This window comes from Physeter macrocephalus, chromosome 16, assembly GCF_002837175.3.
Source record: "Physeter macrocephalus isolate SW-GA chromosome 16, ASM283717v5, whole genome shotgun sequence".
In the NCBI taxonomy this organism is placed as follows: Eukaryota; Metazoa; Chordata; class Mammalia; order Artiodactyla; family Physeteridae; genus Physeter; species Physeter macrocephalus.
The window spans coordinates 86,950,392-86,963,375 of NC_041229.1; the positions used below are offsets into that span (position 1 = coordinate 86,950,392).

Here is a 12,984-nt window from a genome sequence, read left to right on the forward strand (position 1 = left end):
AGCGCCTGCCCGTCCGGTGCCTGTCCCCCGCAACGGGAGAGGCCCCAGCAGAGGAAGGCCCGCATACCACAAAAAAAAAAAATAACAAAACAAAACAAAAAATTTATATTCTACAAGAAAACTTTTTATATATACCTTTCTTTCTCATTAGCTATGTTTTTAAAAATTTTTATCTTGAGATCTTTATTGTATGGTCACTGTTATTTAAAACTGAGTTTAGACCTTCAAACATTAAGGGGATTGAAATTTTTTTCATGAAAAAGAATAGTGTTGTATCTAATTTTGAATCTAGTTTATTTTTAAGCTAATGCTAATGATCTGATAACCTTTAGTGGATGGCAGTTCGGTCTTACAAACCTTTAAGGTTTCTTGAAAATCTGAGACTCCGTAATTCACAACTGTTACTAATTGTGTGTGTGTGTGTGTGTGTGTGTGTGTGTGTCTGTTTTAAGCCAAGGCAAGAAGGGTGCAGTGAAAAGAACTCTAGTCTAGGTTTGTCCTTTGGGGTTCCCACTCTGTCATGAAATATCTGGGAGTGAGTTGAATTAGATGATTTCTAAGATATATCCTTGACTTTAGAATTCTGTGATAACTCAGTTTCCTTTTCTTTTTTGAAGTCATAGTGCTGTATCACAACCTCCTCAGGAGCTTCCTGGGTGTAATCTGAAATTGGCCCCATACATGGAGCGTAGGGAGAGATGGAGATGGAAGAAAGAGGCTCCAGGTTGATAGGTGGCAGGTTTAATAAGCAAGGGGACTTTCATGTGAGGCTTGCCTCTGGCAGCCACAAGATGGGTAGATCCCCACACTGCCTGCCAGAATCTTAAAAGTATACAGAGGCCTTAACTGGGCTTGATCACGTATACTGTCCAGGTGGTCTCAGCACCACAGTACTATCTCAAGGCTATGTCCTTCGGCAGCTTCCAGCACTGGGAAGGCAAGCGGAGCACACATTTCACGGATGGGGAGGGGGTGAGGGACCTCCGGTTGCTCTTGCCCAGCTAAGTGGTCACATCCTCTTGATAACCTGTCTCATCACATGGAAACATGCAATAATATAGCATATAAATTATTCCCATCTTTGTTGATCTAATGAATGTTAGAAAAGTAGTTTTGTAATGAATATTAGAATACTTAATTTCAGTCTGAGGATTAAGTAAAGAATAGCATTATTAAGTTAGTAGGGAAAACAGTTCAAAAGTGCCAGGTAACATGTACGGTTTCAAAACCTGAAAGGTGAATTGAGCCACGTTCCACATTTTTATTACAAGCTTGTTATTTGGTGGGGGAAGTGTGTGTCAGATTATTTTTAGTTTAATTAAAGTGTATATAGATTATTTTTTCATCAGTTGTAAGGTCATATCTGTTAAAATAACAAAAAGGAAGAAAATATTCTTGTTCTGCCCTTTTGTGAGAGAATATTTGAGGGTATGAAAAACATTGTTTCCTTTCTTGAGATATTTAAGAGCTTAAACAAAACTAGACCGAGATAGTTACATGAGGTACTTGGCCACACATTGTCTGGAACAGACGTAGAACTTGCTTCATTAGCCATGTTACTGCTGCTGCTCTTGGGGTTTGTTATCCTTCAGAGACAGTCATTTTATGTGGGCTTTCCTTTTTTCATGTGACTGGGAATCCTGAATATGTAAAACAATTTTTGTGTAAATCTTAGATTGTATAATTAATACAGTGTGTAAAATTCAGAAGTAAAACTGTCTTGAAGGTGTTGATCACTATTTGAATTGTTATCACCAGGTGCCACTAGAGAGTTAAATGGGTCTCTGGCTTCTATTGTAGATGAGGCTTTGGTTTCTGTTATTTCTGGGGATTTGTATACATGTTTGGATGCTAAAATGGAAAACTTCCGAAGTGTGCATTTCACAGATAACTTCCGTGTTTTTTCAGTACACTACTATTTTAACAGCTTTTGAGGTATAATTTACACACTATAACATTCACCTATTTTAAGTGCTCAATTCAGTGATTTTTTAGTGAATATATAGTTCTTCAGCCATCACCAAAATCCAACTTTAAAACATTTATATCACCCCCAAAACTCCCTAGTGCTTCATTGCAGTCACTTCTTTCTCTTATCCCTATCTTGATCTGCTTTCTATCTCTAAAAATTTACCTTTTCTGGGCATTTTATGTAAATAGAATCATGTATTATGAAGTCTTATGTGACTGGCTTCTTTGATTTAGCATGATTTTGCAATTCATCCATGTTGTAGCATGGATCAACAGTTCATTCCTTTTGTTGCTGAATAGCATTCCATCATTATGCTTTTTTACATTTATTGTTAATATTTCTATTATGTCAGAATTATAAATTGGTGAGTGGAATTGGTGAGATTACAGTATTATTCAATAGAGCTTCCTGTAGTGATGGAAATGTTCCGTGTCTACACTGTCCAGTGTAGTAACCACTAGCCACATGTGAGTTGGGCATTTGAAATGGGTAATGTAGTGAAATGTAAGAGCCAGAAGGATGTAAGGGAGGTTAACTTTGCCTAGCAGTTTCCTTCTCAAACAACTACTCCTGCCTTGAGTCCTCAGAGCAGGATGCCCTAGGAGCCGAGTTGCCTGGGGTCTTGGGCCATGCAAGTAATATCTTTTCGTGTGTGATGAAAAGAGTTGGCAAACACTGACTAGGGGCCCCTTCTCTATCCTCCCACGCTGCCGTAGGCACTGACTGGATGAGATTGGCATTGCCTGCTTGTTGGTACTCTTCCTCAGTCAGACTCTGTCTTATTTTATTATTTTTTTTGCCATAGGGTCTTGCACAGTGTCATGCACATAGGGGCAGCCAGTAAATATTTGTTGATATACGATTGAATTATCTTTGTCTCTAATCATAGGTGTCATTATGGTTCACCTTAGCACTGAGAAGAGGTTTCTTTCTTTAATGTTCATGTAGATGTGCACCATTACCACCACACACACCTTTTAAATAAAGACTTTTATTCTTAACTTTGGGCAGAACGAGATTATTTTGTGAAAGTCATAGGATGTGTTTAGTTGATAAACATCACCATTAACTGCGTTTGATCAAGACTACACTTCATACCCAGAATTTAAAAGAGAAAGGGAAGCCTCTGTGTACTCCAGTCCTCAGCTCTGGCAGCTGCCCACCTGGACAAAGGCACAGGATGATGATGATGCTGGCTTCGGTGCTGGGGAGCGGCCCCCGGGCGGGCCTCTGCTCTGGCCCCTCCTGGGGCCCGCACTCTCGCTCCGGGCCCGCTCCACCTCGGCTGCTGACACGCACCACGAGGAGATGGCACAGGGACCCGCAGGAACACAGCAAGGCTGCCATCTCCTTCCACAACCAGTCAGCCCTCAACGTGGCAGCTGAGGAGCCGTCTGTCACCTCACACCAGCCATGATGCTCTGTGCTAGCTTCTAAGTCTTCTCCTCTAGACTCTGAACTTGTTGTGAACAGAACCCTCTCTTATTGTTTTGTTTATACCCAGTGCTTACTTATAAATGCCTTATATACTGTATGTTGTTGAATGATCTGTCTGAAATGATGGCGTATGGAGTAGGGAGCTAGAATGAGTCTTGGTTCTTAATGGTTATTAATAACATACCTAACTTTTTAATCTAAAGATGTTGTGAAGTGTTATTTGAAGAGGTTTGTGAAGAGTTAACATGTGCAGTTCCATGATTTTTTTTTTGTAATAGCTGCACATTCAAAACTTTCCTTAGAGTCAGAGAGATTCAGTAACTTGGTCAAGATTACCAGTAAGTGTCAGAGCTTGGAATAAACCTGTGTCTGAGTTGGAAGAGCTCCTTCTAACTACTGTGCCTTGCAGGTTTTCCAAGTTACAGCACTGAATTGTTGACCAGGGCTGACACTGAGTATATTTGGAACCTTCATGGCTCGTTATTTGTCTCAAAATTTTTCTTTGGCATTCACATTATGTTTGATTATTGATAGATAGGGCCCTAGTTTTGTGATATTAGGGGTAATGTGCCTTATGTAATAATACAATGTTTTAAACCTTGCTGTGGTTCCTGGGGAAGGTTCACCACACAATAGATGCTTTTCTCTATGTTTCTTTACATTTTATCTCTCTCAGGATTCTCATGTAGCTAATATATATATATATATATATATATATATATATATGTTTTGTGAATAGGTGTACCTTTAATTAAAACAAAATAAAAAGGAAACAGGATACCTAAGTTTTTAAATGTCAGAAACATGCTACAAATCAAATGTTAGAACTGAAAGAAACATAAAGGACAGTTTGATGTATACCTTATGAGGAAATGAGGACTTGTGATATTATTGCAATTTTTTCCTGAAGTGTTTTAATCTCAAACTTATTATGTATGAGGCAATAGCTGGAGTCCTGGGGAATGAGGTAGAATGTAAAATGCTTAAAGTGTGTCCTGTTCCTATTATGAAGAAGCTCATAGTTTGGTAAATAGAAGAAAACCAATTTTTTAAAAAGTAATTAATAGCAGTTAACAAAACATTTCAGAGTACAATTTGTGATTCATTTCTAATTAATTACAATTACCGTAGGAATTCAGGAGTAGGAACAAAATCATCTAGGTTGATCTATGGCTGAGGTAGAATTTGTGAGTCATTCTCAAAGGGTGGTTGGAATTTGAAATAGGCAAGCACAAGTGATAAAACATTATTTTATTGTTTTCCTATGGCCAGAATTTCTTTTCTAGGTGTCTAAAAGAAGTATTTAATTGCTAGGTTGCCTGGTTCAATTGTTTTTTCCATGGTTACAGCAGAAACATATTAGGGTGTGATTCCTTTCCTTTTGAAATATAATCTGTCTTAACTGCCCTAAGACATCTGTCATATAAAGAAGTGATGTGAGATTGTATAATCTGGCACCATAGCTTTCTCTGTATGACAGACAAGTTTCCTTTTTGGGTGGGATTCCTGCTTACCTCACCAGCCTAATCTCTCATCACTTCTCTCAGGTAGTATTAGCCAGATCCTCCGAAGTTTCCTGTTTTCTTTCGCCTTGAGAGCTTCAGTTGTGTTGTGTCTTCTGCCTGGATCACTCGCCCCTTTACTTGATTGTCTCCTCCTCATCTTTTCAGGCTCAGACTAGATGTCTTTTTTTTCTTTTAAGGAAGGCTGCTCTCGCCTTTCAAAAACTGAATTAGATACCCCTGCTGAGGGTTCCCATACCATCCTGACTTCACCTAATTCCACTGTTATTTCTAATTAATTTGTCACGAGATAGTAAGGATGCTTCTTGAGGTCAGAAATCTTAACCATATTTTTCCTCCCATTGCTGTATCCTCAGTGCTCTAATACATTTTCAGTAAATATTGGTTGAGTAGGAAAATCTCTTTGGGGTTAGACTGAGCACCTTTCAGGTGTTTGATAAATATCTAACAGATAAGTTTATTTCATTAAAATAGTTTGTATTGGTGGTTCTGAACTATTTTAACTGAGATATAGTATAACCATCTGTGTGAATATCTTGATATACAGTGAAGGAGTTTCAGTACAGTGAACTTTTAGAGCATATTTGTTATGTCAGTGTTGTAGATTTTCCTTCATGTTCTTTTATTGAGTGTGCCTATTCATATTGCTGTACCAGCTTTTTTTTGGTGTATATGTGAGGGGGTGTATTTGTATGCTTCACATTTTTCTATATCTTACTTTTTATTCTGTTTTTGTTTATGTCTGTCTCTTATAAGCAACATTTAACTAGATTTTATTTTTTTATTCATTTTGATAATGTCTTTTAGTCGGTGGTTTTAATCCATTTATGTTAATTGTAATTACTGATATGTTTGGACTTCTACCATTTTTGTGTTTTCTGTTTTTATCCTTTGCTTTTTTCTTTTCATGCATCTGCCTTCAGTTGGATAATAGTTTTTGTTATTTTCTATATTTCCTGTTTTTATGAATGCTGTAGGTTATATTTCCAATTTTATATTTTTTGGTGTACACCATTAAGTTTTTAGGATACATATTTAATTATATTTTGCCAGTGCAGTCTAGAATTATCCAGTATTTTTTTCCTCCTATCTGTATCAAAGTTCTTAGCATGTTTTATCACCTAAAAATATCATTATCCGTCTTATTTTTTTAATGTTTGAGTTGTAAACTTTTTTAACCCTTCAGAAATTACCTTTTAAATGATTAATAGTTAACACTTTATCAGTTTCTGTGGTAACTTGTTTTGTGTAGCCCATGTGTCCCCTCTGTGTCTACCTTTCTTTTTGATAAACTGCATTTTGTAATAGCTCATCAGTAAGTGGTAAATTTTCTTAGCTTTTATATGTCTGAACTTTTCCTTCGTTCTTGAATGATGGTTTGGCTGCATATAAAATTCTAGATAGTTATTTTTCCTCAGCTTTTTGAAGATATTACTCCGTTGTCTTCTGACCTCTATTGCAGCTGCTGAGAAGTGTGCTCTCAGTCTGTCATTCCATTGAGGTAATCTATTTTTTTCCCTCTGATAGCTTGTAAGATTGTGTTTCAATTGTTGAAAGTATGTAATTTCTATACAGTGTATGATGTGGAGTCATGTTTATACAGTCTAATACTCTTTTTTTTCTGTTTAATTCTTCTTATCAAGGTATTACCTGCACAAAGTGTAAGCTCAATTAATTTTTACATACACATATATCCAGGTTACCAACACCTAGTCAAGATACAGAATATTTCCAGCAAGTTCCAAGGCTCCCTGTGCCCCCTCCTAGTCAATACACTATAGATAACCACACTCTAAACTCATTCAGTATCCTTTCATTTTGAAGATATATATCTCTTTTCACCTCTGGGAAATTCTCAGCAATTATCTCTTCAAGTATTGCTTGTCCACTATTCTCTCCCATCTCTTCCCTTGGAACTCCACTGGACAAAACACTGCAGCCTCAATTTATGTCCCTTAACTGCTCTTTTCTACTTGTCTTTTTGTCTGCCTATATTAAGTTCCAGGTAGTTCATTGAAGCTATCTTTAATTTACTAAATCATTCTTTCACTGTGTCGACTGTAGAATATATCCCATTGATTGTTTCTTGTTGTTTCATTCATTGTATTTTTCATTTCCAAGATTTCTAATCAGTTTTTTTCCTTTCAACCTGATGGTGCTTTATGTCTGTACATTATTTTTCTTTTTTATCTCTTGTTCTTGTGATGGATCTTACACCTTCATTTCTATTTCTGAACATCCTTAAGATACTTATTTTAAAATCTTTGGTGGGTTGCACTAAATGGATTGCATCTGAAATGAATTTCTGTTCCAATTACTGATTTTTGTGGTTTTCTTTCTTAGCATTAAATTTCTTCATGTTTTGGAACTTTGTTTTGCAATTTACTTTTGAGTAGAATGTTTATGTTTTAGTTTCGATGTCTTCCCACCTGTCCCCTTAGTCTCCCTTTCCCCACCCCTCAATCTAGGGATTTTGCTATTGATATTTGGGATACTGGCAGATAAAGTAATGGAACCAGAGGGTGGCTTGACTCTGTTCTGGTATTGAGGTAGTGTTTTTGTTCCCTACCTTCTTAGACCCGCATTTCTGATGTAAAGCCATAGTTCTAGTCAAAGGTTTTGGTTGTAGCCAGCCCTAGCTTTAAGCAGAGAATCGATTTGAGTCCCCTGCTTCAGCAGGCCACTTTTAGTTCCCTTTGCTCCAAAGGAAACTACTGTACTTCACCCTTCTTCCCCACAACCTGCTTTTAGCTCCAGAAACCAGCAAGTCAGGTCCTGCTTAGCATTTTTGAATATCTATACTGTTTCTGTTGCACAGAAGTGTTTCTTATTTGACCTTAGCTGTGTTTTTGATTTTCTCTCTTTATGCTTAATATGTTTTTATTCATTTGTGCTCTGTGGTGCCGACAGGGTTTCTGAACTCGCCTACAGTGTTAACCCAGAGGTGTTATTAATTGTAAAACTGTCTTCTTAAGGAATAATAATCAAAATGTATTAAAAAGGAAGAAATATAGAGTCTGGAATTGATTTGTTTGGAGGAAGATATGCATCCCTTGCTATTCTCTATGAAATGCGATTTCATTTTTAATGTTTGCTTAATAATCTCTATACACTTTTTTATTATAACAGATATAATTTAGGTCCATTATTGAGCTTTTGGAAAATGCAACAAAGTGTACACATATACACCACAGAAACACACGCGCAATATGAAAATTACTTGTAATTCCACAGCCCAGAAATAGCTGTTGAGTGTTTTGGTACTTATCGTGTTTTACACACTTTACACACACCATCTCACATAACTAATATTCATATTTTAAAAAACAAAACAAACCCAGTCTTGTTTTGTAGGTGAAGCTGTCAGTACTGGAGATGCCTTATGTGAAATAGAGACTGACAAAGCTGTGGTTACCTTAGATGCAAGTGATGATGGCATCTTGGCCAAAATAGTGGTAAGTTTTTATTTTGATTGCCTTCAACAGGATGAAGATTTCTTAAATGTAAAGTTCCTTGAAATTGAGTTACTGTTTATTTTTACCTCTTTGTTTATAGTGTTATAGTATACATAATACATTTTAAATTCAGATGTTTAAAATATTTTAGTGTTAAGGTCCAATAGTAGCCAGTAATGATCAAACAACATAGAACTATTTAAACCATGATAAAGATACTCAGTGTTTTGGGTTCCCTAGTGGAAAATGAGAAGCATTCTGGCCTGAGGGATGAGAGAAGTCTATTTGAGGTGGAATTTGAAGACAAAGAAAGCAATAGGTTAAAGCTTAGAGCTAGTAATTTCCAAGTTTATAGTTGGTAAAATTTTAAAAAGAAATGTTTTACTCTAATCTCATGAAAGCAAGAAACCCTGTCTTCATCTATCCCCAGGACTCCGAAACCTGGAAAGTGTATAAAGTGACTGTGTGCTCAGCTCCTTTCTCTAGATGAGACTATTTGAAGTCGTCCTATGCAGAGTCTTGCTTGTGGGTTTCATAGCCACACTCAGTGTCCTGGTCTACTTCTTACTCTTTCTTACAGTTTTATTCATCCTTTACATTTTTATAATTATTTTAAAATACAATTATATAAAAAGATATGTGTATGGAATATTTCATATACTTGAATATATTTGACAATCTTATCTTTTGATAGCATATTTTCTGTTTCATGAGCAAAAGAAAATATACTTGTGGGTCTAGCAACACCAAAGTCATTTCCTTTTAGATCTAAATTTTAATACATTGCAGTAATTTTGAAGGCTCTTCTCTGAACAAACTTTGCTTTATAACTAATTAAAAATATGAAGCTGTAACTTGGATACTTCAGTGGCATTATTACAAGCTGAAGTTTGTACAACCCTTCAACCAAAATGTGTAGCAATACAAGAGAGGTTACTTAATTAATGGAAGGAAATACGGAATATCATGTAGCCAATGAAAAATTGTTTCTAGGAAAAAAATGTGATTTCTTTATAAGTTAACAAAAATTCAAAAAATTTTTGGAAAAATACTTTTACAATTGTGTGTGGACAGTGATTACAATCTTGTAGAACTTTAAATAAAAACATAAGTACGGAAAAGATTAGGAAGAAGTGTTATAAAAATTTGAGTATTTATTTGTCCCTGGGTAGTGGAACTAAGTGATTCTCCTGCTCTGTTTTTTTCTGTTTTTCTCTATATTCTAAATTTTCTTTAATAGGCATGTTATTTTTATAATGGAATATTAGAATTTATGTGAAAAGTAAAGTAAAATAAAATGCTTAAAGCCTGTTTAAGGTTACATGGTATACTCACTGATGGAGCATGTTTGTTTCTTAACGTGTAGGACATTTAATAGCATGGTATAGGAGCTAAGATTGTAAGCTCTGGAGTCACACTGCTGCCTGATTCATATAGCTAATAAGTTCTGCGGGTTACTAGTTATGTCATGATTGGCAAATTCTTTAACCTTCATAATAAAGTGGAGATAACTATAATACCTAGGTCATGGGGTAGTAGTAGAGATTGAGTGAGATAATGCATATACACTCATCACAAGACCTATCACCCACCAGGTGTCAATAAATATCACTGTTCCCATTCTTATTACAGTTATTCATTCGGTCTTGGTGACCATAAGCCCCCATTTCAGTCTGTATATTTGTCTAATACTTTGTGTTGGTTGTGACTAGACACTAAGCATCCATTTGTGCCTCTGTAGTTTGATTTGTACAGATAAGCTGCACATCTATTAGTAGTCCATTGTTGTTGTGGTTTTAATTCTGGGCTACCAGCTTACCTCTGCTTTGACCATGCATATAATGCCTTCCTTCATACATTGTATTCAAAGACAATACCTTGGGATGCCATACTTGATATTTCATTTTTTACATTCTAATTTGTCAAACTTCCTTTACTTGTCATCTTCGATATTAATAGCCATGTTAAAACACATTGTTGAACATATACTTCCTAGGAGGAAATATGAATGGAAGGCTAAAATTTCTGTACCTTTATAACTAGGAAAAAATAAATGTTCATACCAAAAGTAGTTTCTTTCACTAATTTATGCAGCATTTTGAAAAGGAAAAAGGTTGTTTGAATTACTATATGTAATAAATGCAACTACATTTTATTGTGTGTGCTTTTGGCAAGCTGTGTTTTTGGCCGTAGTTCTGGATTGTTCGGCTGTGAATGTCTTCCAGAATTGACAGCATTCTCCACTCAGGTGCTTAGTAATGCATTTCAGGTTACTAATGATGTCATATAGGTCAGTAGTGACTGTTCATCTGGCCCCAGAGCTCTGAAGCGGTGTGTGTGGGGGGGTGATTGACAGCAGCTTTAGCGGCACAAATAGCTATTTCCTTGCCAAAGACTGTATGTAGTTTAGGGCTTTGTGCTTTATTATTATTCCACATGCATTTTGGATAATAGGAATAAGAGTATATTCATGTCACAATGTGTGCAATTTTATGGGGAAAAAAATGGAGGAAAAAATTACAGTCGTTTTACTGATAGTGTTTTGTTTTTGTCTTTTTTTTTAGCCTTTCACCCCACTCCATTCTCAACCACCCCACTAGCAAGTTACAACTTTGTCTTTCATTGTGGAATAATTCTCATATTTTAGCGCACATAATAAATGATTTTTAAAGGGATACATGTAAGAGATTTTTACTTTCGGAATCAACGAGTTGGATAATTGAGCTTGTTAAAAGGCAAGTGATGATATAAAACTCTAGTTTTTAGTTTGCCCACATTTTGAAAGATTAGGAATTATAACCTATTTTGCTCTTCATAGGGATTTATTTCCATAGTCTGTGAGAGGTTTTTATACTCTCCCTCTCCTCCCAATTTTATTCTTTTCTTTGTACTCATAACTTTTACATCTGAATTCCATTTTAAATGTAAAATAATATTATTACATTTCAGTTAGAGCCAGAAAAAAAGCTTAGAAGCTCTTAATAATATTAATAAAGAATAATTGGTATCAGTGTAGATAATTTTATGATTTATTTCCAATTAAGTTAATTGGAGAGTTGTTAAATTCTCATTTAATCACTAGTAAGTTGTCATGCAAAAACCTTAAATTATTACACATATATCAGTTCATAAGTTTAGTCTTAAATTTATTCAGCAAATTGGATAGCAGGTGTTTTAAATGGTAATGTAATAGAATATTAGGATGACATTTTTGGAGAGTTTATTAGAGATTGTGTAGTTTGGCTTCAAATGTATTTAGGGTTACTATATAATTTGTCATACAAGTCAGGATACTTTTGAGGGTGAAGAGGGCGTAGGATGTTAGGATTATTTAAACTTATATAATTAAAAAAAATTTAAACTTACATAATTTTAGAAAATTTTAGTTTATTGACTGGCAATACATTCATTTATTGGTAGGCCGTTACTCTTCAAAACAATTTTCAAAACCAGAACTCTTTCTAAAACCTACCATCCATGGATATTAAAACAGATTTTTAAAAAACTCTTTATTGATCATCTGAATATTACAAAAACAACAGATCATAATTATTTTTGGTATTGTTCCTCAAATTCAATCAATTTCTTGATTGTTTCTCACTCCAGTACTGTGTCACTGGTGTTTTCGAAAGAATGGATTTTTTTCAATAAGGTTTTATTTTTTTGTTAGATTCCCTCCTCCCCTCCATTATTTTTTATTAAATTGCCTGCAGTCTCCTTCAGCGTTGCATTTTGTAGTTTGAAAGTTAATGGTTGAAATTTGAAGTTGTAAGACCTTCAGTTGAATCTTCTATGTAGACTGTAATATTTTTAACTGAGAAAATACCCTCTCGAAGCTCAGAGCAAGTTCTAATTGGGAGATACTCTCAGTTCTAATTTTTTTTATACTGAAATGGGTAAATGACATTGAAGTAGTAAATGAGGCTGTTCCCCATGAATTAAAAGCTAAATCATTTATAATCTACTCTTCTTTTTTAAGCTTCTTTGTAAAAATAGTAGCCCTGTCTTGAGGTGCTGTATGATCATTTTGATTGAGCGAATGTAATTTACAGATTGGGTACTGATCATATTGAATGTTGGCTCTAGTGTCACACTGCATTGGCTCCTTGCTAACTAGCCCTGTGATCTTGAGCAAGTTATTTAACCTTTCTCTGCCTCAGTTTCCTTATCTGTAAGTGGGAATAATAATAGCACTTCATAAGGTTTTTAAGAGAATTAAATGAGTTAATACTGTGCTAGAACAGTGCCCGGCACTTGAGTACCAGGCAAACTGGTATTCAAGGACTTAATGGATGTCTCTTCTCCCCTCTGCATTTTAGCTTGTCATTGATTTGTTTTTTGCTTCATTGTTTCTATGTGTCTTCCTTTTAAACCAAAGTTCATTGTGCATGTAAGTTAAATATATATATTAAAGAATAAAAACAAGTTAAAACTGTATAATGGTTCAAACTGTGATGGAAAATCTGTACTGTTTTCAAACCAACTAAGCCAATCATGTGACTCAGCTTATCTCCACTAACCATTGTGCATGCTCCTTCAGTACTCACTTAGCAGCTCTCTAACTGTTCTGTTTTAAAGAAGAAAAATATTTAAATAA

At 35.3% G+C, this 12,984-nt stretch overlaps 1 protein-coding gene across 1 annotated transcript in view; it reads left to right on the forward strand.

The window, feature by feature from the left end:
* The window catches only part of PDHX (pyruvate dehydrogenase complex component X), a 76,514-nt gene that overhangs the window by 28,319 nt on the left and 35,211 nt on the right, over positions 1-12,984 (forward strand). Inside the window, exon 3 of the mRNA XM_007129530.3 lies at positions 8,287-8,387. Within this exon, the coding sequence (XP_007129592.2) occupies positions 8,287-8,387 (101 nt within the window). The remainder of the gene's footprint in view (positions 1-8,286; positions 8,388-12,984) is intronic.